The 27,395-nt window shown below is 42.6% G+C and overlaps 1 protein-coding gene across 11 annotated transcripts in view; it reads left to right on the forward strand.

Moving 5' to 3' along the window:
- OSBP2 (oxysterol binding protein 2) overlaps window positions 1-27,395 on the forward strand; it is a 268,100-nt gene that overhangs the window by 206,106 nt on the left and 34,599 nt on the right. For all 11 annotated transcript variants that reach the window (XM_056537244.1, XM_056537245.1, XM_056537246.1 and 8 more), the window contains 4 exons: window positions 861-1,059; window positions 9,709-9,826; window positions 13,000-13,066; window positions 14,701-14,868. In XM_056537244.1, the coding sequence (XP_056393219.1) occupies window positions 861-1,059; window positions 9,709-9,826; window positions 13,000-13,066; window positions 14,701-14,868 (552 nt within the window). The remainder of the gene's footprint in view (window positions 1-860; window positions 1,060-9,708; window positions 9,827-12,999; window positions 13,067-14,700; window positions 14,869-27,395) is intronic.

The following is a 27,395-nucleotide window of genomic DNA, read 5'->3' on the forward strand; positions in this document are numbered from 1 at the left end:
TATTTGATTTGAGGACGCTTTATTTTAATTGACATAAGAAAAGTTATGTTGTAATAGAGCTAATACTACTTCTACTGTGAATTTTTTCATATTGGATCCTTACTTATCATTACATCAGTGACCTTTTTCCTGTGATAGCATCACTTTATTATTTACTTCTTTATATTTGTTCATCAGCTGTAATATACTGCAGATGCGCTAAACTATTATCTGTATAGAAGTCGGTTCTTTAAAAAATCCAAGACTGGTCGGCTTTTATGCAGACTTGTAATCATTTAAAGGAAATCTGTCATCGGTATCATCCCCACTAACCTGTTGGTACAGGCTTGTATTGTGGGTGATAGTGATGAAGATGATACCACCGCCAGATCCGTGACTTCATTCGTCGGTTATGCTTCAGTTTCGGTATATGCAAACTACCAGACTTGGTTCACTTCTTCATCCTCTGTCTGCCTGGCTAATGAATATTCATAAAGCTCCATCCACCTGCTTGCTCCTATATGTAGGTACTGTGCACGTGCCGCTTCCAGGGTACTTTCAGAAACAGCGTGCGACGCTGCTTCATAGCCACAGCCATCTTAGACTGTAAGGATGGCCAATGCACAGTAGTGGCGGATAGGAGCCAGCACACAGATTATCTCAATTGAATGAGACTCCATGGCATAAAGAGTGAAAATATGTGGCAAAAATCCAAATAGTACGCCTCATGTGAACATACCCTAATGCTTTAGGTTTATAGGACTTCCAAAAACATCACATAGTTAATGCGGAAATATACCTAATAGTGACCAACTGCAAGGTAAACCCAGTAATCTAATCTGTAGGTACCTAACTTCTCTTTTCTTTCTCTCCTGTTTTAGGCATGTCGCGATTTCTTGGAATTAGCAGAATCTCATAGTAGAAAATGGCATCGTGCTTTGCAATATGAGCGTGAGCAGAGAGTACGTTTGGAAGAAACCATTGAGCAATTAGCAAAACAGCATAATAGCCTTGAAAGAGCTTGTCGAGGAGCACCTGGTCTGTCGTCTAACACTACAGGAATTCCCAGTTCTGTAAAAGGTACATATTTTTATCACAGCTGTTGTCGGAACTTGACTACTCAGCAGAACAAGCAAGTAGAAAATCAAAGCAATACAAGAGCACTTAAAGAAGCACTAGATGTACAAAATACACAACATAATGTGGTAGGCCTCTGGGGTAGTGGTTGTATAGTCAGGGTTTTGCTTTAGTATATCAGGGGTTAATGTTAACCCTATAGTTCGTGACTCCAGGCTGAGCGCTAGTATGCTGAGGTAATTCTCCGGCCTATCGCCGCCCTTCCCAGTAACAATAGGTGCATGCAAATAATGACTGAAGGTCCACAAGGTAGCTGAACTTGAACTTGGATAAACTTTACTTAAAGTACATCCAATGAACAGTAACAGTCTCATCAATACAGTCTCTATACACTTCAGTGACTGGCAGTTGTTGCGGACCTTGACTTGTTTTAGAAGTCTCTGAATTTAGGGTTAATTGCGAAGATCTGTCCGGATTTGGTGGATAGATAAGGTCCGGTGATCTTGCAGAGTGCTTAGGGATTGATACACTCACGGTTTGGTAATGATCAGCCATTGCCGCAAGGCTCAGGCCTAAACTCACTGATGACAGCAGCGCAGATCCTTCTCTCATCAAAGCCCGGGAACAAGAGATCTAACAATGGCCGCCGCTCCCTTATATGGGCAGGGCCGTTTAAATTGGTCCGAATATCTGTCACTCACTGTTACAAGGAATTGTGGGTGCAATACGTCACAGGGACCTCCAAAGGTCCTTAACCCCTTAAGGACCCGGGCTTTTTCCGTTTTTTCATTTTCAATTTTTCCTCCTTAACTTTAAAAAATCATAACTCTTAAAAATTTTCACCTAAAATTATATATAATGGCTTAATTTTTGCGTCACTAATTCTACTTTGTAATGACATTAGTCATTTTACCCAAAAATCTACGGTGAAACGGGAAAAAAAATCAATGTGCGACAAAATTGATGAAAAAACACTATTTTGTAAGTTTTGGGGGCTTCTATTTTTACGCTGTACATTTTTTGTCAAAAATGATACCTTATCTTTATTCTGTAGGTCCATACGGTTAAAATGATACCCTACTTGTATAGGTTTGAATTTGTATCACTTCCGAAAAAAATCATGAATACATGCAGGAAAATTTATACGTTTAAAATGGTCATCTTTTGACCCCTATAACTTTTTTATTTTTCTGTGTTCAGGGCGCTTTGAGGACTCATTTTTTGCGCCGTCATCTGAAGTTTTTAGCGGTACCATTTTTGTTCTGATCAGACTTTTTGATCACTTTTTATTCACTTTTTTGTGGTATAAAAAGTGATCAAAAATGCGCTATTTTGGACTTTGGAATTTTTTTGCGCGTACGCCATTGAACGAGCGGTTTAAAAAGCGGTATATTTTTATAAATCGGACATTTCCGCACGCGACGATACCACATATGTTTATTTTTATTATTATTTACATAATGTTTTTTTTATTTTTGGAAATGCCGGGTGATTTAAACTTTTATTAGGGGAAGGGATAATTGAAAGGGTTAATGATTTTTTTACACTTTTCTTATGCAACATTATAGCTCCCATAAGGGGCTATAACATTGCATTTACTGATCTTTTACACTGATTGATCCATCTCCATAGGAATGGATCAATCAGTGTTTTAGGCGATTGAATGCTCAAGCCTGGATCTCAGGCTTGAAGCATTCATTCGGCGATCGGACTGCAGGAAGGAAGGTAAGAGACCTTCCTCCTGTGCTACAGCTGTTCGGGATGCCGCGATTATACCGCGGCGATCCCGAACAGCTCCCTGAGCTAGCCGGGCACTTTTACTTTCGTTTTTAGCCGCGCGGCTCAGCTTTGAGCGCGCGGCTAAAGGGTTAATAGCGCGCGGCACAGCGATCAGTGCCGCGCGCTATTAGAGGCGGGTCCCGGCTTCACTATGACGCCGGGCCCGCCGCGATATGATGCGGGGTCACCGTGTGACCCCGCGTTATATCGCAGGACCGGGACCCATGACGTATGCATACGTCATGGGTCCTTAAGAGGTTAAGCAAAAACCATAGAGTTTACCTGATCGCGTGACCCGCAGGTCCTGCTACGCTCCGTACAGGTAATTAACCACTTATATACATTTGTACAACTATATTTATAGAAATCCAGAGTAAACTGTAAGATAACTAATATCTAGATGAGAGGTGACAAGGGGTGGACTAAATAAGAAGGACCCCGACGTCCTAGGGACTCTGGCTATGGGGACCTATATACAGGTATGTACGTATAGGATGCGGTACAGGGACACCACAATAATATAGTTTATAAACAATATCCTACTCTCCTTTGATTATATCGTGTAAACAACAAAAATACATATTTCCTCTCTGACCCATAGATTTGTAAGGCAACAGGCTGCTGCAGGAGCACAGACGGCTAAAGATTTGCTCTTAAAAAATTTGGTACATCCTGAACCAGTGCACTTCTTTTCAAGACCAGCATAAGAAACTGATCTTGATGAATTCCCCTCTTAGGGTATGTTCCCACGGCTGAAAATCAGCAGCAGACCCCACTGAGGTCATTGTACACTGCTGTGGTTTGTTGGCTGCGGAGATTCCACTGCTAAAAATCCGCAGCCAGAAACTCAAACCTTCAGCGGGATACTCATTGGTAAGTTTCCTCACTTGAGGTGTGTTTTTGGGGCAAAAGTATGCTCTAAGTGTTGTTCACGACTTGTAACAATAAAAACACATCAAAAGAACACTATCAAAAACACACTGGCCCAGATGCATCCATACAGTCTGAATTTGCCCATAGCAACCAATCACAGCTAAGCTTATGTTTTACCAGAATTCATTAAGATATGAAAGCTGAGCTGTGATTGGTTGTTATGTTTTTGTCTCAAACAGATTGATAAATATAAGCCACTGTTTTGAAGGGAAATAAAAACAGTACAAAAGCTGCATAAAAATACGCTGGAAGCGCAGGAAAATGTTGCAGTTCTTTAGGTAAATTTTATTTTATTTTTTCAAATAAATGCCATGAAAGTGTGTGTGAATGCAGCCTTATTCTGTGTTTGTTTTTAGTAACCACCAACAGCTGTCATTGATCTAGCACCGCTATGAGTGATGAAAACCCGTCAAATAGTACAGCATGTCTAAGCGGTTTTAGAAGCAGTTTATGCCCAGCCAAGTTATTTATAGCTCTGTATACTGTGTAATTATTTTGCAGACACCATATGGAAAGTCTGTTTAATGTAAGATATTAAAATTTGCTTATTAAAGAGGACCTGTGGTCAACCCAAAAATTGGATTTTACTGTCAATAAATAAATGCCCAGGGTGCCCTGATCACACACCCTTTTACAATTTCTTGATACGCCCTTCCGTTCCTGAAATATGAAGGTTTATATTTTGTTTGACAATTCAGGGAATCAAATGGGCAGGAACTTAATTTCAATAATGGGAGCGATCGGGTGATGGGTGGGACACTATAGGATGGGGTGCGAATGTTGTACATTGAGGGGCGTGACGTGGCGTGACGTCACGCCTGAAAAAGGACTGATGCGGCCGGGCATCGGTCCTTTTTCATTCAGCCTGCGTTCGCTCCCTGCCTGTCAATCAGGCAGGCAGGAAGCGAGCGCATTGGCTCCCCGGCCACTGGCGGGGAGGCCACTCCTCCTGCACATCGCCGCCTCGTCGCCGCCGCTGTCCCTGCACGCCTGCTGCCGGACTCTGCAGTAAGTGTAATGGGGGAACGGGGTATGCGGGAGGGGGGGTTTGTGATGGAGGGAATGGGGTATGCGGGGGGGGGTTGTGATGGAGGGAACGGGGTATGGCACGGGGGGAGGGAGACAGAGGGGACGGGCTAGCGCCGCATGTAACTAATAGTTTATCTACACAGGGTGCCTCCAGCTGTTTCAGTACTACAACTCCCAGCATGCCCTGACAGCCAATAGATGTCAGGGCAAGCTGGGAGTTGTTTTTTCGGATGAAACAGCTGGAGGCACCCTGTGTAGATGAACTAAGGGCGTAAATCCCCCCCAGCAAGCATCAGTGATGTCGCGCCTGCTGGGGAAGTCTGCCTGGTAGGGAGCACACTGCCAGGCAGACAAAAGGCATTTTTAATATAGTAAAAATAAAAATTAACAGCAGGGAGGGGGTTAGGGATAGATTGGCAATAGGCAGGGACAGAAAAAAAAATAGGATGGTGGGAGCCACCTTTAAAGTTCATGTGCAATGCCTGCAAAAAACAATGAAGAGATTAGTAGTGCTTCTGTTGTCACTTTCATGCTGCCTGAACAATGAATAATGAAATTGGTGACAGGTCCCTTTATATGCAGCCTAACAGGTATCTTTGCTATAATGGTTGGAAGAGGCCCATGGCCTTTATGCACAATACATCTCAGTCTCAGATCACCATGTTTGATCAAGTCAATCCTTTCTTGAGACTGTCTGATCTCTATAAATGTATGACTCCTGAAAATGATTTTTTTAGTAGTCTGTAACCATGGAGACACATAAGTCTGCATAGGAGCTGATACACAGCACTATAGGATTTTTTAACCAATACCATCATTGGCTTATTTTTTATTTTAGATTAATTTGGGCAAATGAAATAAGTAAAAAAAAAAAAAGACAGTAGACATGTCCATGATAAATGGTTAAATTCATACAGCACAAGTGAAAAGCCTTTTCCAGTCTCTGTGTCGTAAACCTTAAAGGGATACTCCCCTGCTCAGCGTTTGGAACAAACTGTTCCGAATGCTGAGCAGCGGAGTACCCCTTTAAGGTTTACGTTGTAGCAGTTCCACAGGCCTAAAATACCTAACTATTTTTGTGTGTAGACCAAAGGCAGAAATAGCTGCTGCTATTATTTTTACACACAGAAACCAGGACTAAAATTGACCCTCCGCACTTCTGCATCCTAAATCCACTTTGTTAAGTTGTATTTCACTGGTAGTCTGCGTTTTTCAGCTGACGTTGGTTTTAATTCTTCCTGGATTTTCGGTTGGCACCAGTGATATTTTTAGCGGCGGTGCTGAGTTTTCTACTTTGACAACTGACAATGGGTGAGTGTCTCTGCCTGTTTATCAAACGTCTGATCTGATTCCTAGGCAATATGTATAGTCATATTATCTGCTGGGATCCAAAACATTGTATCGGTTTGATGTGAGTCTCTTTACGTCTGTGCGGAATTCATTGCCAGCCTGATGAAATAGGAATAGAATAGAATTTTCCATGTACAAGTATGTTAACAAAGTGGGAACAGAATCTGACCTAGCATATTGTGTAAGTATATAGATATGAAAGGGGATATTGTGTAGGATAAAAACTATACCAGACTCTGAACAATGCAGGAGATGTCTTAGTAAATCTGTCAAGAGCTTCTTAACCTAAAATAAGAATAACTAAGTCCCACTCTTGTGTGAAGTATTTAAATGTTGTATTTAGCTGTCTCTAACGCAAGGTTTACAGCTGTGTCGGATCTCTGTTCATGACAGAAAACGGACACCAATGGGTCCTGACGGATTCCATTGACTTTAATAGGGTCTGTCTGGATTTCGTCTGGTGTCCATTTCTTAGCAGGTTTTGAGCAGAGAAAAATGTATGTCTCGCAGTATTTTTTTCTCCGCTCATGCCCCACTTTTTTAAAGTTTTTTTTTTAAAGGGTTCTGCGAACAGAGCTATTTGAACAGATCTCTGATGCAGATATGAACCTAGCTTAAGCTTTTACATCTGGGTGTCAGGAGGCTGACATTTAAAGGAGTATTCTGGAGCAACGTGTTTTTATGGCATGCACAGCTAGCAAGACGTTTTATAAGAAAGTCAATTACCTCAGTAGTCTCACTTGTACGCATCCCCGACTTCTTCAATATCCGGAAGTACAGCCTGTCTGCCAGAATTATGAATTTGGTACCCGGTGTGGTTAACCGACCGCAGCCATCTTGGTTAACAAAACGTCACCGCTCTCATAGTCCTCCCCGCTCTCAGCCTGCCGCCTCGCTGCAATCCGGTTTATCTGGTCTTTGTTTGCAAAGCCGTCATTGGGTGATCTGTGCAAATGCGTCAGAATGCCCTGCGCCTATCAGCGCAAACGGGCCGCGCATACGCACATACCATCTCCTCGGGACCAGACATGTAATTACTGTAGGCCAATGATATTCCTGATAATTACGCTGGCATAACTATCAGGGATATTCTACAAACTACTTAGTAACTTTTGTAGCGTAGCCTCAATTCAAAGTGCATGCGCTACTTGAATACAGTAAAAGCAATCCATTGCAAACTTCTTCTCAGGCACCACGGGAGATGTAGCTATGAGAGCAGGGTGTACTCACATAGCTATATGTCCACTGGGAGCCGAGTGCAGCGGCGGAGCTCCATTTCATTGGTACAATGGAGGGAGAGGGAGATAAAGATGATAGGGGTGTGTTTCGGGGCATGGGCGGCAGTGGGGGACGTTTTTATTTAAGTTATTAGGGAGGGGAGAACAGGAGGGAGGGGAGGGGTTGAGGAGGAGGAAGGCACGGAGGGACAGGAAATTATAGCAATGCAGAATAGGGGATGATTATTTTTATGTCATCCTCCACACCACCATAACCAGGAAGTGGCAGAAAATACAGGGCCCCGCACCGGGAGAATGGCTGCAACGATTTCAGAAATAAGTACATGCGTAGAGAGGTACAGCCATGGGGTACATTTGGTGGGTATACATTTTTATCAGAGTATTCCTTTAAGCATAGCTGTAGTTTTAGTTGACTTTTCAAAATAAGGAGTATTATTTATTAGTTAACAGCTTGGTTGTCTCCCACACACTGCACACCCATAGAACCGGAGATCCTTTTTTACTATCTCTCCACATATACCCTTAGAAGTAGCAGCAACATTAAAGAACAGTAGTGAATAGTCTGAGCTGATTTAAGCCTGAGGCCATGTTCACATTTCGGAATTTCCATGCCAGATTCCACATTGGAATTTGGTACGAAGATTCAGCTGCAGCAGAGTCCCGTTGAATTCAATGGGATTCTGCTGCGCTGTGCACACCGCAGAATTTCCGTGCCAGACAGAAAGGACACTGCACGGAATGCATAGCCGTCAATCGCAGTTTGTGGAATGTCTGCACAGAGATTTTCCGTGCGGACATTCCAACATGTGAACATAGCCTTAGGGTGAGATCTTTTACTTACAGATGTGCCTGTGTACACTCTTTGCTGTCCCTCTGCAATTGCCAGCCTCTCCACTTACAACCCCCCCCCCCCCCCATTCTTGATAAAGAAGCATTTTTCTTTAATAGTATACATTACAAGTTTTTCACTTGGACAGTCTATATGGACTATAGATTGTCAGCTTTCCTAGCATTCTAAATGGCAAACTTGCCTAGCATCCCCTGCTCCTACTGTATAACAGATAGCTTTGCAGTATTACCAAGCTTTTCAAACTATTTCAAGCATGAAAAGTTCTGACTATGCCAATAGAAAGATGTATGTAAAGGCCAGCACAGCACAGCAGCACTAGAAGTGCTCAGATCATATACAGGATAGTGCTGGGGAGACCCCGGATGGCTGGATAATGGGGTGCAGTGTCCGGAAGAAGAATATAAAACTTGCGGTGTGAAGAAAGGACAGTAGACAGCACTCACCGATCCAGAAGTCCGGTCGCCTGCTCGGTGAGATGCTTCTGCCTGCACGCATTCTCTGCACCCTGTGATGTTGGACATTTGCTGCTGAGCATATGGAATAATAATTTTATATCTGGAGGGTGAGTGCACCTATCTTCTTTTCTCTTCATTGTTAGTTTATGGACTTCACACATCGAGTAGCACCGCCTGAGATCTTTTGTGGCCGCTATTACACCATCCCGGTTGTTGTAAGAGTTTGGACTGTGCCTGGTAGTTTCTACTTACACAGTGATAGTTCTGACTATTTTTATTGGGTTGCCAAAAATGGATTCAATTGTAACAATATCTCAGTTGTGAAAAGTGTTGAGGTACGTATACAAATTAGAGTAAAGTTGATAAAAATGGACGATTTCATGACCATGTTTGAAAAGTTCAGCCGGATGTCTGCAAACAATCTGTCAGGAAATAAGAACCTCAGAAATTTCCAAGAATATTCACATAAAGATCTTTTGTGGTTGCCCAGTATCAGTGATCGTGTATGGCCGGTTTGAACAACTGTGAAGGCCAATATGGACTGACATGTTCATGGCTATGACATGATCGTTCATCCAAAAAACCATCCACCAATGTGTATGGCCACTAAAGATGTGCGAAATTACAGTGATTCGATTTTTCACTAACTTCTCGGCTCGGCAGTTGCTGACTTTAGCCTGCACAAATTAGTTCAGTTTGCAGGTGCTCCAGTGGGCTGGAAAAAGTGGATATAGTCCTAGGAGAGAGTCTCCAGCCCACCGAAGCACCTGAAAGCTGAACTAATTTATGCAGGCTAAAGTCAGCAACTGCCGAGCCGAGAAGTTTGTGATGAATTGAATCACTGTAACTTCGCTCATCTCTAATGGCCACCTTTAGGTCTGTTTGGTTTTCATCCTGATATTGATTATAAAAGTTCCCAGCAAATGGTGGGATATGTAAATGTACTGTATTATCAGGTGAGGTAAATAGTCCGGTCCTACCTGTATTCAATACCTGTGTGCATATTTGCTTATTTCAGGGAGTGTACAAGCTGTAAAAGGGGAGGCCAGTGATGAAGATGAGGAGACAGAGTACTTTGATGCCATGGAGGACGCACCAGCCTTTATCACAGTAACAACTGACCCCAAACAGCACAGGTAGGCCTAGTACATTTTGCAAAACAGCAACCAATTCATAATTTTGGCCATGTTGGACAGAACATGGGCATATCTATTATGACACATGTATGCACTATCCATGCCTTAGAGACATTTGCTGCCACTTCATGGCAGATCCCACCTTACTGCTCTGACGTAGAGTTCAGTATCACCAGTAGATCAGCGTAGATGAAAAAGACAGATGTCTCATCTGGTTGGACTCATACGTCACAGGGCGCTGTTTGTCCTTGTATTGTTCTGTGGATTTACAATTTTTCTCGGATGGATATTTTCTTCATAGAAAAAAATATCCAGCCAGGGAATTTGTAGACAACAACTGCCCGCCTGTCATGATGGCTTTCTGACCGAATGCCTGGAGAAGCCTGATACTGACAAGCCACACTCCCAGAATTCCTCACGTCTATGTATAAACTAGGGATGGGTAGTCTCCATCACTCTATATCAAGACAGCGGTGATCATAAAAGGTTCCCATCCCATGTGTGAACTATCAACAGGGATAAAAAGTATGGAACAGATTACAGTTTGTGTTTCGGTGGCCTATGCCACCGAAACACAAAGAACAGTTTACCGCTTTTTTATAATTCTCATTTTGTGCAACGTATATACAATGACATGAAAAGTATTTGCTCTAATTCTTCTATTTTGCTAATTTGTCACATGTAAGTGTTTCAGATCATCCAACAAATTGTAATATTGTAATACTGAAGTAAGAGATATTTTTTTCCTAAAATATAAATCAGCCATGTGAAAAAGTATTTGCCCCTATTAAAGGGGTACTCCACTGTCCCATTCTGTTCCGAATGCTTGGAGCGGGTGGCAGGGGTCCTGATGTCATGGTCACGCCCCTCATGATGTCACACCACGCCCCTTCAATGCAAGTCTATGGACTTGCATTGAGGGGGCATGGCGTGACGTCATAAGGGGCGTGACCGTGACATCAGGATCATCGCCGCCCGCACCCAGCATTCTAAACGAATGCGGGGTGCTGCACAGAGATCGTGGGGGTCCCAGCTGCGGGTAGGAGATAAGATAGAAGATAAGATGTCTAGGGGCGGAGTACCCCTTTAACCAAATAACAGGTGGTTCCTCCCTTGACAGTAACAACTGCGTTGCGATCAAATGTTTGCAATAAGTTTTTTACATACCTGGTCAGGATTTTCAGACCCATCTTCCCTACAGAATTGTTTTAATCCACTGATGTGTAGATTTAACAGGACTAGGTGTGGCTAGTGAAACTGAACCGAATTGTCAATTGAATTTAGTTACCTGGTTGATTTAGTAGTTAAGGGGTCAATTACTTTTTCACATAAGGCCAGCTAGGGCTATACAGTATTTTTCCTTCAATAAATTAAATCATCATTTAAGGCGTGTTTACGTGTTGCGTTTTCATTTGCGGTACTGTAGGGGTATCGCATGTGTTTTTGTGTCAAATGATGAAATATGCTAAAAATATGAGGCTATTCTACTGGTATTCTGCCTCCGATTTCAGTCATTTGTTGTAAAAAGCGTCAAGAACATGCAAGGTACTGCAACAATACTGCAAGTACAATGCAATGTTGAACATAGCCTAGAAAGCATCTTTGTTTACTTGGATTCTCTTTCTAATATTAAGAGTATGCTAAGAGGTCATGTATACACCATGGATATCACACTAGTATATGCACTTAAAGGGGTACTCTGCTGCTCAGTGTTTAAAACAAACTGTTCCGAACACTGGAGCCGGCGCCGGGAGCTTGTGACGTCATAGCCCTGCCCCCTTATGACATCACACCCGCCTCTTCAATGCAAGTCTATGGGAGGGGGCGTGGGGTGTGACGTCATGAGGGGGTGTGGCTATGACATCACAAACTCTCTGTGCCGGCTCCAGCGTTCGGAACTGTTTGTTCCAAACGCTGAGCAGCGGAGTACCACTTTAATACAAGCAGTAAAATCTGCAGCATGTATTCTGTGAATAGAAAGTGAATAGAATATTTTATCTGCGGATTTCCATCAGTGAGTATACGCTACATGTGAACATACCCTTAAAGTAGTATTATGATCTGGAACATTCAATTGTGACAAATATGCAAATGAATTGAGAAGGGGAGGGATAGTTACTTAGTGCAGTTAAAAAATGACACATGTCCATCAAGTTCAACCAAGGTATAGGAGAAGATGTGGAAGAAAGTTGTATTGAAAACATCTTGTTTGTGCACACATGTATTAATTTTACAGTAATAAATGTATGGAGCTTTAGACTGTATACTTTGCCACAGATTTATAGTTCTTAAAAACTCTAGAAGTTGAATAAACAGATGGAGTGCCCCCTTGTCCTTTGGGGTAGTTGTATGCGAAAACTTTAGACATTTTTATTTTGTATAGGATGTTGATCTTGTCCCTCCTTACACATCTCTTGAGACATCAAGATTTAACTCTTTTAGGGTCTATTCACACATACAGTACTCTGTGCAGATTTGATGCGCAGGATTTCCAGCTGTATTCAGTCATACAGTTTACATTGAAAGCTGCAGCAGAAAATCCTGGACATCAAATCTGCACAGAATACTGTACGTGTGAATAGACCATTAATCTATCCTCATAATGAAGATCCTCCATGCCCTTTATTACTTTGAATATGAACATACACACTTGGCTGAACATATATGTTTATTTCACTGGGGAATGTGTAATTAGCTGATGTAAGACACATCTGCAAGTGGCAAATTTCTCATGGGAACAAAATATCGGGTATTCTGTCAATGCCTTTTTCCCCCATGTGCCATCATTAGACTATTGGAAAGCTCCATACAGATGATATTGAAGCAGATGTCACATAAAGAAGTGGCTTTAACTGACTTTGATCTATAGTATATCATAAGCTAAAGTCTAATAAACTCTGATTCTCAACAGCCCCTATCAGATGTGATTGAGTAACTTCACAATGCATTGCCCGTGATGGGCTCAAATCTGTCCATATCCGTATAATAACTAAGCACCTTTATCATGTGCATTGAATCAAGAAGCAGAACACGGCTGTGTATTGTACGTTCACTTTTCACCAATTGACTTAGCATTTAAGATAAAGCACCCAACTATAAATAGCTCGTCTAAGCTTCCTTTTTTTCTCAGTATGATGTCTGTCATAGTAACATATCTGTATATGTATTGGCAGGCGTTCTGGCAGCAATCTGAGTAGTGCAAGTGGAGGCCACCCTGATGAATGGCATCTAGATGACAATGTAAGTATATTCCCGCAAAAATGAGGATTTACAGAGCTAAAATGATTAGATAACTGGCTATAGAAGGCAAACACAGCACACCCCACCCAAGAATAAGGCTGGGTTCACATCATGTTTTCTCCCGTACCGGAGCGTATATGGCAGGGGGGAGCTAAAACCTCACGCTCCTGTATGCTTTTGTATGCGCTCCCGTATGTAATTCATTTCAATGAGCCGGCCGGCGCTTTTACAACCGGACCTAAAACCGTGGTTGACCACAGTTTTAGGTCCAGGGAAAAAGCCCATACAGCGCAAAAATGAGCCAACCGAACGTTTCACCCCGGCCGGCTCATTGAAATGAACTACATACGGGAGCGCATACAAAAGCATACGGGAGCGCGAGGTTTTAGCTCCATCCTACCGTATGCGCTCCTGTATGGGAGAAAACGTGATGTGAACCAGCCCTAAGACTGAAGTTGGCAAGGTCTGTCAACAAAACAACTATTACTTATGGTCATTTTAAGCCAACCAGGATCCGTGCCAGTTATTTCACATTGAGCTATAAGAACATTTTGGCCTTTGATTCTCTTTTTCAGTCTCAGTTAATATGCACATTGGGCCACACATGTATGTTCCTGCCAGTGGCGTAGGGAACAGCCACCAGATGACACTTTTTAGCTCCAATACACATTTGGTCACTGAGATCCTGCTGATAATGATATGATCTTGCTAATTCAATGTCTCGTTAACCATGAAAAGACAATATTACATTTAGACCAGGGCTTCTCAAACTTTTACTATTGGAGACCAAAGTCCTCACAAGAGAGACCAAGCGAATGCCTGGATCTTACCATCTATGGTGGAAGTCAACGCAAAATTTCTAAATATTGCCCAGCTTACCTTTCATTTGCCTTACTTAACTCTGTATAACATTGTAATTATGAACAAAATGTGTCAATAATGTTGCTAAACCTGAGATTGTTTGAGCCAGGAAAAGGCTTATAGCCACTTTTGTAAAAACTGCCTCCCCAGCTGGACCTCACCAACAACTATGGGGCGCCTCACAGTTGGAGAAGCACTACTTTAGACCACACGTGAACCTTATAAGTAGTGTTGAGCGGCATAGGCCATATTCGAATTCGCGAATATTCGCGAATATATGGACGAATATTCGTCATATTCGCGAATATTCGCATATTCGTAATATGCTCGTTTTATTTTCGCATATGCGAATATTCGCGTATGCGAAAATTAACATATGCGAAAATGTGCATATAAAAAAATTAGCATAAGTGAAAATTCGCTTATGCGAAAATTAGCAAGCACACCAGAAAAAAGCAAGCACACCAGTCTCACACAGTAGTATTAGAGCCTTCTTACACCACATAAGCTGGAAGCAGAGAGGGATGATCACTGTGATGTGTACTGTGAAAAAAAAAAAAAAGAATATTCGTAATTACGAATATATAGCGCTATATTTGCGAATATTCGCGAATTCGCGAATATTCGCGAATTCGTGAATATGCGATATTCGTGAATAAAATTCGAATTGCGAATATTCGCGAGCAACACTACTTATAAGTACATAAGCAGAATTTAATTATGCATTCCCTGAACTATAGCCCTAATGTCTATATTTTATATTTTTTACCTAGGTGTTCCATAGCTCACATGAAAGCAGCTTCTATGACTCTAAACGCAAAGATCTCTTACCTAAGAAAAGGAGAAGAACTCGAATTCCAGACAAACCAAACTACAGCCTTAATCTCTGGAGTATAATGAAAAACTGCATAGGAAAAGAGCTGTCCAAGATCCCCATGCCTGTAAGTGAGATACCAAGCCTGAGTATACATACAGTACACACATTTATGTTATTTCTTCAGCTAGATAGCTTCAATATATCTATATCATACTGCTGGTATTGTATTGCAATTCATAAAATCATAATCATAGAAACATGAAAAACAACCCACTAAATACAGATAGAATATGCACTAAAGTCCTACAAATCTATAAATCTAAAACTCAGTGTGTGTGTATGTATGTGTGTGTGTATGTATGTATGTATGTATGTATGTGTGTGTGTGTATATGTATGTATGTATGTGTGTATGTTCCAGCATCACGTCCAAACGGCTAAAGATATTAACATGAAACTTGCCACACATGTTACTTATATGTCAACAACAAACATAGGATAGGTAATTTAACCCTTACTCACCCCCATTTGCCAGGGTCAGGTTTTTTGTTTAAAGTCCCATACAAGTCTATGGGAAATATATGTTACTGCATAACTTCCAAAAGGCTGGAGATGTTTCGATAATGCTTGGTCACATGTTACTTATATGTCCACTTAAAATATAGGATAGTTATTTTAACCCTTAACTACCCCCATTTGTGAGGGTTGGGGTTTTTGTTTAGAGTCCCATGCAAATCAATGGGAAATGTATGTTCCCATATAACTTCCGTAAGGCTGGAGATATTTCAATAATACCTGGTACACTTATTACTTATATGTCAAATAAAAAGATATGATAGTTAAATTAACCCTTATCTACACCCTTACATAAAAGATGGGTTTTTGTTTCAATTCCCATGCGAGTATATGGGACTTCCAGTACCTTACTCCACAAGCTCCGCTCTGCATCTCCTGGTGAATGGGTCAATCCGGCTTGCAAGCCACACCCCATCTCACAAAGAGAGGAGGTTGGGATAGGCGATCAGGATAGGAGGTCGAGATATGAGGATGGGATATGAGGACAGGATATGATGTCAAGATAGGAGGACAGGATATGAGGATGGGATAGGTCGGGATAGGAGGTCGGTATATGAGGACGAGATATGAGGACAGGATATGAGGTCGAGATAGGAGGACAGGATAGGAGGTCGGGATATGAGGACGGGATATGAGGATGGGATATGAGGTTGAGATAGGAGGACGGGATAGGAGGTCGGGATAGCAGGTCGGGATATAAGGATGGGATATGAGGTCGGGATATGAGGTCAAGATATGAGGACGGGATAAGACGTCAGAATATGAGGTCGAGATATGAGGACGGGAAAGGAGGTTGGGATATGAGGACAGGAAAGGAGATCGGGTTACGAGGACGGGATAGGAGGTCGGGATATGAGGATGGGATATGAGGATGGGATATGAGGTCGGGATATGAGGACGGGATAGGAAGTCGGGATAGAAGATTGGCATATGAGGTCGAGATATGAGGACCTGTAGGCGCCGTCTTGATTGGATGACACACCATCACGCAACGAGCAATAGTAGCCAGGATCATCGCGGACATATCTAATTCACAGTACATCTTACTGGCTAACTCTGCCTCTCCCTCATTGGTCGCCCCCGCGTCACATGTATCGCACAAACTGCAATCTCTGATTGGTCCATACACCATCATGATTCATCACGCAGCCGGTCCATAGCCCTTCATTGAAAAAGTAGATGCCGTCCTGATTGGACGACGTGCCATCACAACCGTAAGCTATTATTGGCCAACACTTCAACATACAAGCTGGACACACCGTACGTCATCCTTAACCCTCCCTCCATTGGTCGCCACCCAGTCACGTGGCACACACGGACCGGCTGCACTTTCTAAACCATCACAAAAGGCTATTTTGAACCTTGTACTAACCTACCCCTCCCCACATGACACGGAATACGTCACGCTAATACTGCAACCCGATTGGTCGCTGCTTTTTATGAATCACAAAGCGGGAAAAATCCACCCCGTACATAGTGTAACAAACCCAAAACACTGTACCCAACTCAATACCACATCTATTAGACATATGACCTTATGTCTACACTAATGTGCTATACCATGCATGTGTTTTTTTACTTTATATTGTGATTTCTTATAACTCTGCCACCTTTACCAGCACATCTGTGGTACCGCCCACCCTGACCCTGTAACTCCCGCCAGCGGTTTTGGCGCCCTCCACATCTGTATATAAGTAACTATGTTATTACCTTACTGTATGCAATTGATAAAGAGGGAAGCTGTACCCTCGAAGCGCGTCTTGGACAACCGATCCATGTATGAATAAAATACATGTTTCACCACATCCTCCGAGTCCGATCTTCTTGCTACCTACCTGGGCAGCACCACCGCAGCAATTTTTTCTTCCTGCCGTTGTCGAGATATGAGGACGGGATATGAGAACGGGATATGAGGATGGGATATGAGGTTGAGATATGAGGTTGAGATATGAGGACGGGATATGGGGTTTGGATATGACAACAATCTATGGGGATGGGATATGAAGTCAAAAGCTTCCTCCTTTGTTGATTTTCCTCCCCAACAAGGATGAGGAAGGAAAAACCGGGGCAACACCGGGTACTCGGCTAGTAATAATACTAAAGACCACTGCAGTAGTGAGACTACAAAAAATATGGAAGGGAAGGGGCACTTTGAGGCTTTATGTTAAATCCTTTGGGCTGTGTGCAACATCGGTATGTAGGGCTTATACCAAACCTTTTTATATTCGTATTTAGTGTGTTTTTTCATGTTACCTATATGAATTTATTTTTTAGATCTTTGTGCTCCTTTGTCCTATTATTAATTATACCTTGTTTGTTTAGGATTTTACTGGATACTTGGAGACATGTATCAATAAAATAAATGACAGTACTTCATACACCACTTTGAGTTTTATACTTGGTCTTTTACATCAAGGGTGCTGTAGGTAGTGAATGTTTGGTTTTCTCTTTTGTGCCAGGTTGGTTGTAGGATATACTTTTATCACCCCCACGCACATCTCAACAAACATCCCATTCTTTGACTTAGTGTGTTATCCGCTTTTCTTCCCTGCTGTTATCCTTTACACGGTGAGAGCAGGCAGAGAGTCTGTCCAACTGATTTATCTTATCTTACTCTGATTAGTAGCTAAATGGTAGGACATTTATAATGAAGACAGAAGTTGCTTTTTTCATCATTCAGGAAACAGCCTTTAACTGCAGAGCTGTCCATAATAGCTGTAATGTATGTCAAAGTGCCCTTTCATTCTGTATTTTTTTTAACTTTGTAGCCAACTACCGTATTTCATCCATCTTTGGTCAAGTGTTCTAGCTGCTCACATGTGCTCCTAGCTGTGTACCTGTGATTTTTCCTTTTTTATCTGTGCGCTCCTCCCCTTGCATTTTGTTATTTTGAAGAAACAGTGTTTTCCTCCAGCTGCTCTTGTACTTTTGTTCTCTGATTTGAACAGAAGGCATTTACTATTTTAGTCGTTGCTTTGACCTTAAAGTATGAATTAAATGCTATTAAGCCACCAATACATGTGAAGAAAGACTCTTTTCCGATTCCTCAGTCACAGTAGTCATGGATTAAGGGGTGTAGATAGTTGCATGTCCATATAAATAATTTTCATGTAAGTGTCAAAGTCGTCTTTACAAGTGCCATATCACCTTTTTGATTGTTGGTATAATTCTATGGAAATAAATTCTATGGGATGGAAAAGCTTTAGCTCAAGCCCAAAAAATGGTCTTGAAATACATCCAAAAAAGAGCATAAAATTGCTCAGAAAACATTCTAAAGATACATTTATATGTACTTTACTTGCTGTGGCTTTCACTTACAAAAATCTACAGATAATCTCAAGTTTTTGCATCTTTAGTCTAACTTTCCATCACCTATTAGTTGGCATAATTGGCACCAGAATTTTGTGACAAATTTTTGACAATTTTAGCACATGGTGTTAGATCTCAAGCCATCCCACCCCCTCTCTGCTAAGCCACACCTTTTGTCTGACAAGGCATAATACATGTCTAAGAAACATAGCTAAATATGGTACAAGACATGTTTGGTAGTTTTGGGTTGCAAATTGTGCCAGTAATTCTGGTGTATTTGCAATAGCAAATCTGTTCCAGTGTGCCAGAATTATAGATTGGTGTCCAAAGGAGAATTCCATCCTAGCACATGGCATGTAGTACTGTTCTGTCCCCATCCTCTGGCCACATACCGCCGCCGCTGCTGTCCCATTGCCTCCCCCATCCCCAATGTTATAATTACCTGTTGCCGGGGTCCCCGCTACTTCTGGCTCCTGCGACGTCCTGTGCTGTTGCTGTGCTCTGTGATGTGCAATGACGAGTGACGTCCTCAACGCGACGTCACCGTCAGTGCGCACAGTGACAGCGCAGGACGCCACCGGAGCCAGATGTAGGGCGGACCCCGGGAGCAGGTAATTATAGCACCGGGGATGGGGGATGCAATAGGGCAGCGGCGGTGGTGGTTGGACTCAGGAGGACCCCAGGACAGGCAGGGGGAGAGAAGCAGCTGGTGGCGGCGGTCTCTGGCCCCACAAAAGCCGCTGCAGTTCATTGATTTAAAGCGCCCGCTTTAAATCATTGATCTGCAACGGCTTCTGCCCCGCTGGGGGGGGTGGGGTGGTAGGGAGGAGAAATAGCTGATAACTCATACCGGAATATCGGCATAAGGTATCGGCTATCGGTCTGAAAGGTCACAGATTATCGGTATCGGCCCTAAAAAATCAATATGGGTCGATCCCTATAACAAACACAAGGAAAAACCCCAAAACTCCTGGTGCAAACCACTTCTCCTGACCAGTTGACTGTAAAGAGAATTTCCAATTCTTTATTATAACACCAAGCTCATAACACATTTCGAAACACCCACACCTCTTCGTTTGATGGATAATGCAAACTGTAATGTGCAAGTGATCAATGAAATAGCATCTTACAAATAGCCATGTAGAATAGAATCTTATTCCTGCCTGCCCCTCCCCCCTCCTGCAAAATGTACTGCTCTTTACCAACATCGTTGTCCTCTGGGTTTCAGTCCATTACAACTATTCATCTGTTTTCCTCTGTCTCTCCAGATACTATTCTTCACTTTCCTTTACCATATTCATTCTATTCTTTTTAACGCAGTACGCTAAGTAGCAAATATAATCACTCAAGGGGTGCGTGCAAAACTAAGCAGCACTTATACCACCTATACCTGACCTGTTAAATCTGGCATATTATGCGATGATACACAAGAGAGGAAAGTATCAATGCCTATATAAGTAAATTTCCCCTAGCAGCCTCTGGTAAACCTTTAATAGCAGTCATATGTCCATGGGTTTTTTAGAAAAGTGTTGCTCTAAAAACCTTTCTTCGATACATTTGCAATACAGAATGCATAGTCTTTTTCACCATCCATCCATCCTTGTTTATTCAAAAACAAATTTTCTAATCTGTGTAATAACATATGCTTTCTAAAATATGTCAGCAGATTCACCTTCCATTCACACCCTTAGCCCACACAACGGAAATAAGCAATCCACAGTGTCTGATATAATTCATGCTATTTACAGGTATGGCTCTGTGCCATCTACCCTGCTATTTATAAGCAATGACCATGGCAAACGGATCTTGCTGTTACCTAAAGTGGTGCTAATGGCTTCTTAATGGATCCAGTGGGAATGAGACATATGACTTAATGGTTCCTATCTGGTTTGTCATAATAGTTAGAATCATAATATTATCTTCTCCCTCATTTGTAAACACATTGCTTTTACAATAGTCGTTGTATAACACGGTATACTGTAGTTTCCTATAGACTTTACACAGTACTTTCCTTTCATGACCATTATTATGCAGAAACTGATCCCTTTATTCAGCATTCATTCAGCACATAAGCCACGGATCAAGAAATCAAGACGGGGGCAGCCTGGGGTGGAATATAGATGAGGCAGGGGAGCTTAGTGAGCCAGTTGCCCACCTCCAATGTGCACTGGTGTGCAATATGAATATAGTGTGCGTCAGCGCGCATTGGAGGCGGTGAGCCGGCGTGCCGATTTTCTCTGCTTATACTCCGCGACCCCCATTCCCATTCATTTACGGTAACAGCAGGTCAGTGTGAGCTTAGCTGTTTCCATCTGTACATCTACTGCCTGGATGTGGCATTCTAGGGTGTGGGTCTCAGAAGTGGGACTGACATAAAATCTGACAATTATGACTCCCCCTTCCCCCCAAGAGGTGGGACTGACATCAAATCTGACACTTATGACCCCCCCCCCCCCCCCCCTCCATCCCACTCAGGATGTTATGCAGGAAATAGGGCCTTTATACTAACAACTTTGAAAAGTGAGAGCGGGAGGTCACATACCCCTAACGCAGTCCCGAGCACCTAAGTGTCCAACATTAATATAAAGTTAGATAAATATATATAAAGTTTTATATATATATATATATATATATATATATATATATATATCATATAACACGCTCCCTCATTTCAATAGGGAAATTTAAATAAAAAATAAATAAATTATTTGGAATGTCACACCATTCCCTCAACATTTGCCACATCAATCATTCCCCCTGTTCCTCAGTCTGATTCCCTCCCCCTGTTCCACATCATTCCTCCTCCTTTATTAGCCCCTGTGCCAAAGGATAGGGGATAAGTTTTACATTATTGGGGTCTGACCGCTGGGATCCCCCGCTATCTCCTGCTTGGCACCCCAGCAGTCCCCAGAAAGGGAGAGTGTCGGTCCCCCGTACGAAGTGGCGGACATGCCCCCCTCCATGTATCTCTATGGGAGAGCCGGAGATACCTGAACCTTGGGGACTGCTGGGGTGCCCTGCAGGAGATCGCGGGGGGGGGGGGGGGGGGGGGGGGAAGGGTGTCCCAACGGTCTGAGAATGAGGACCTTTATCTTGAAACTGAGTGTAACAAGTGAATGTTTGACCACCTTTATTGTTTCATTGGTGAATAAGAGACTTTCGATTGATCCCTTGTCAACATGTGTTAGAATGTGATGTCTTCAACAGATATGAGTGAGACCACCACTGCCCACTCCTATATGGACATATACATACAGTACATATGGAAAGCCTTGAGCCCTTTTAATTTTTTTTATACTTTGACCCAGATTTATCAAACTGTGTGAGAGAAAAATGGAGTGATCTTCCCACAGTAACCAATCACAGCTCAGCTAACTAGCTCTGGTAAAGTGAAAGCTGAGCTGTGATTGGTTGTTGTGGGAAAATCACTCTATTTTTTCTCTCACCGTTTGATAAATCTGGGCCAAAGGCCCGGATTTATCGAACTGTGTGAGAGAAAAAATATTTATATCGTGTACTGAAATAAAATTTAAAAAAGTTTTCCTCTATCATTTGGCACTCAATCCCCCATAGTGACAGAGTAAAAATTGAATATTAGAAATCTTCAGTAATTTATGGAAAAGCAAAAACTAAAATATTACAATGACATCAGTATTCAGACCCTTTACTCAGTATTTAATTACAGCCTCCAGTCTTCTTGAATATGATGCCACAAGGTTTGCAAAATGGGATTTGGGAATTTATACAATTTTTCTCTGCAGATTCTCTCAAGCCCTGTCCGGTTAGATGGGGGCTGTCGGTAGACTGCTAATTTCAGCTCTCTCCAGGGATGTTTAGGACTCTAGCAGGACCACTAAAGAATATTCACAGAGTTGTCCCTAAGCCACTCCTGTGTTGTCTTGGATGTGTGCGTAGGGTCATTGTATTGTTGTAACATGAACTCCAGACCAGTTTAAGGTCCAGAACCCTCTGGATCAGGTTTACAATAATATCTCTGTACTTTGCTCCATTTAGCTTTCCCTCAACCCTGACCAGTGTTCCTGTCCCAACTGCTAAAAAATACCACCCACTAACCAACTGTTGTTAAGCCCTGTAGATGTTCACAGAGTATTTGGGTGAAAGTAACCTTTATTATTAGTCTTATGTAGAAACATATTACTCAGATGTGTTCATTTATCCGCCACCTGCAATTGAGAAAGGGAGCTGTGACTCCCGAAACGCGTCTTGCATTAAGTTTTTTATGCCTGACATGTTTCTCCACTTTTTCTTAACGCTTTATCAGAAGGTCAAAATGGCTAGCAATGTTGATCGGACACAGAGTAGATTTCAGTGATCTTTGGATTCGTTCTATATTGCATTGCTGATATGTTTACTCAGGATGTCATATGTTATTATTTTATGCGTGTTCCTTATCACTAGGGAATTTATCCCCAACTTTTATTGTGTGTTTGTATTACTTTGTAAAAACTCTAATAAAAATTTACAGTTTAAAACAAAATGGCTAGCAAATAATGCATAGTATAGTGATAAATATATGTCAAACACGATCATCACATTTGGAAGGCAATATCAGAGCAGGTCTCCATTGTCAAGGAACAATGGGGGAGATGTATCAATGTTGTTATTGGTAGACGTTTTTTGTAGATCATTTTGGTTGGTCTAAATTTGGAGCAATTTCTCCAAATTTATCAAACTTGTGCAAGCCCCATGATAAATTTCGTGCAATGGTCTAAATCTCCACAAAGTTCTATTTGTAGACCTGTTCTACACCTCACAGGAATAGTGGTGTATCCTGGACGCTGGGCTTTTGTTCTATTGTTTTTCAGGATTCCACTGAGGTTTTTTTTTGTCCACCAGCAAAAACGCCTGAAAAACGGTCCCAGCTTTTCCTGCATTTTGGTAATTTTTCTTGGGGGAGATTTATCAAAAACTGTACAGAGGAAGAGTAGTGCAGTTGCCCATGGCAACCAATCAGATTGCTTCTTTACAAAAATGAAAGGAGCAATCTGATAGGTTGCTATGGGCAACTGCACCGCTCTTCCTCTACATAGGTTTTGATTAATCTCCCCCTTGTGTTTTTTCTTGCATTTTTGCTGGTGTGCGGAAACAAACATTTTTGTACCCTGTGTGCATTTTTTTCACTGCAGGTACTACTCCAGGGGTCGGATGCAGAGCGCCCGCCCCACGGAGTGTAAGGAGGTGAGGAGTGATGTATAGCATATACATATACAGGGTGCAGAGCATCACTACTTACCTCCGCCCGCTGTATAGTATACAGGGGGCATAGTGTATCCATGTATACTATACAGGAGCCCAGCAAGGAAAGAGTTAACCCACACTGCAGCTCTGAGTTAAATCTTTGTGCGCTCTCCTGTATATACAGCCATCTATAGATGACTGTATATACAGGATACAGTAGGCAGACAAGAACAATTGGAGGCTCCCTGTTACACACTGCAGTATGGGCGCACTCACCAGGTGAGATCGCAAATGATGTCCTAACCTTTTTTTTTCTCATTTCAGATACGTGAATGGGGAGGACTCCGTCAGATTCAGTGTATTGCGATGATGACCAGCTTTTTTTTAATGTCAATAAAAGGTTTAATGAGGGTTGTGTGGGGATTTTTTATTTTTTTTTAAATACATTTTTTTTTCAATGCCGGGCTTAGCGTTAGCCAAAAAAACAGCTAGCGCTAACTCCAATTATTACCCCGTTACCCACCGCCACAGGGTTGCCGGGAAGAGCCAGTACCAACAGGCCTGGAGTGTCAAAAATAGCGCTCCTGGCTGGGGTTATTTAGGTTGGGGAGAGCCAGTAACAATGGTCCTCGCCCACCCTGGTAACGTCAGGCTGTTGCTGATTGGTTGGTATCTGACTGACACTGAAAATATGGGGAACCACACACTTTTTTTTATTACAAAAAAAAAACAACACATAGGCTTCCCCATATTTTCAGTGTCAATCAGACACCAACCAATCAGCAACAGCCTGACATTACCAGGATGGGCGAGGACCATTGTTACTGGCCCTCCCCAGCCTAAATAACCCCAGCCTGTTACCGCCTAGGCCAAGGAGCGCTATTTTTGATGCTCCGGGCCTGTTGGTACCGGCTCTTCCCGGCACCCCTGTGGCGGTGAGTACCGGGTAATAATTGGGGGTTAGCGCTAGCTGTTTTCGGGGCTAACGCTAAGCCCAGCTTAGTAATAGATTCCGTCTACAAGACAGCTTCCACTACTAAACCTGAAATTTCAATTATAAAAAACACGACACATGAAATAAAAAATGTATTTAAAAAAACACTCCCCCACAGCCCTCGTTAACCCTTTTCTTGACATTAAAAAAATGCTAGTCATCGTCACACTCCACCGAATCTCAGGTAGTCCTCTGCATTCACTTATCTGAAATTACAAGAAAATAAAAACACGAAAAATGGGTCAGTACATTTTTGTCGCTCTCCCCTGGGGAGAGCGCACATAATGCAGTGTGTTCCTAAAGAGGGAGCCTCCAATTGTTGCTAAACTACAACTCCCATCATGGGGGCTGTAGGTAAACAACAGCTGGAGTCTCCCTGTTTGGGAACACACTGCCAAAAAGGCTCTGTTCCCATTATGCAAAACGCATACCACCCTGGCTTCAGGCCTGGACTGTGAAGCTCCGCCCCCTAATGATGTCATCACTAGGGGGCAGGGGCGGAGAAGTTGCAAGGGGTCTCAAGAGTGAGACCCCTGAGATCCGTCTGTCTGCCCTTGGACTACTACTCCCATCATGGGAAATTTTGTGTTCCATGATGGGAGTAGTTGTAGTACCGCAGTGCTGAGGGATGGCTCTTACACATCCCCCAGCTGCGAAACTGTATTGTGACTGTTAGGACTACTACTCCCATCATGGACAAACTCTGTCCATGATGGGACTTGTAGTCCTCGGGCTGAAGGACAGATCGCAGCAGGTCATTCTCCAGAGACCCGCTGCGATCTGCATTTATTATAAAAATATACCGCTTTTTAAACCGCTCGTTCAATGGCGTACGCGCAAAAAAATTCCAAAGTCCAAAATAGCGCATTTTTGATCACTTTTTATACCACAAAAAAGTGAATAAAAAGTGATCAAAAAGTCTGATCAGAACAAAAATGGTACCGCTAAAAACTTCAGATGACGGCGCAAAAAATTAGTCCTCAAAGCGCCCTGAACACAGAAAAATAAAAAAGTTATAGGGGTCAAAAGATGACCATTTTAAACGTATAAATTTTCCTGCATGTATTCATGATTTTTTTCGGAAGTGATACAAATTCAAACCTATACAAGTAGGGTATCATTTTAACCGTATGGACCTACAGAATAAAGATAAGGTATCATTTTTGACAAAAAATGTACTGCGTAAAAATAGAAGCCCCCAAAACTTACAAAATAGTGTTTTTTCATCAATTTTGTCGCACATTGATTTTTTTTCCCGTTTCACCGTAGATTTTTGGGTAAAATGACTAATGTCATTACAAAGTAGAATTAGTGACGCAAAAATTAAGCCATTATATATAATTTTAGGTGAAAATTTTTAAGAGTTATGATTTTTTTAAGTTAAGGAGGAAAAATTGAAAATGAAAAAACGGAAAAAGCCCGGGTCCTTAAGGGGTTAAAAAGCCAGCGGCAACACTGCACTCCCCCCCCCCCCCTCCTCCTGTATACAGATGTCACGATTCATAATCCCCGCCGCCTGGAGAGGGGAGCTCTGATTGGTGGAAAGCTATTCACCACTATACACCAATTACAGCTCCTGTCTTCTGGTGGGGATTATGAATTGTGACAGGTCTATACAGGGGAGCGAGTGGAGCCGCTTCTACAGTATATAATTGTTATGTGTACTGTACCCCCCCCCCCAGACTAATACTGACCCCTTCTATAGTGAGCGCTGGGACCGCTGTGTGATTGACAGGTCCCCAGCACAAGTGTCCGGCCCCACTGACCTTGTTATAAATCTTTATGATACGCACTGCCCATCCTCCTCTTCATTCTTCTCATAGAGGGACTTCTGTATCATAGTCTATAGACAGAGCGCCCCCTCCCGGCCTCCACACTGCACAGGGCTGGGGCCAGACAACGGCAGGGGGCGCTCTGACTGAAAGCAGAAGCCGCGCGTCTCCGGTATCAGAGGAATGAAGAGGAGGACGGGCAGTGTGTATCATAAAGATTTATAACATATAAAGGTCAGTGGGGCCGGACACTTGCGCTGGGGACCTGTCAATCACACAGCGGTCCCAGCGCTCACTATAGAAGGGGTCAGTATTAGTCTGGGGGGGGCAGTACACATGACAATTATATACTGTAGAAGGGGTCAGTATTAGTCTGGGGGGGGGGGGTACAGTACACATAACAATTATATACCGTAGAAGCGGCTCCACTCGCTCCCCTGTATAGACCTGTCACAATTCATAATCCCCGCCAGAAGACAGGAGCTCTGATTGGCTAATAGTGGTGAATAGCTTTCCACCAATCAGAGCTCCCCTCTCCTGGAGGCGGGGATTATGAATCGTGACATCTGTATACAGGAGCCGATGGCAGCGCAGTGGAGCCGCATATACCGCCGGCTTTTTATGTTAATAAATGCAGATCGCAGCGGGTCTCTGGAGAATGACCTGCTGCGATCTGTCCTTCAGCCCCAGGACTACAACTCCCATCATGGACAGAGTCTGTCCATGATGGGAGTAGTAGTCCTAACAGTCACAATAGAGTCCCGCAGACAGGGGATGTGCGTCTCTCAGCGCTCCGGTACTA

The sequence above is a fragment of the Hyla sarda genome, chromosome 1 (genome assembly GCF_029499605.1).
Source record: "Hyla sarda isolate aHylSar1 chromosome 1, aHylSar1.hap1, whole genome shotgun sequence".
NCBI classification, from domain to species: domain Eukaryota; kingdom Metazoa; phylum Chordata; class Amphibia; order Anura; family Hylidae; genus Hyla; species Hyla sarda.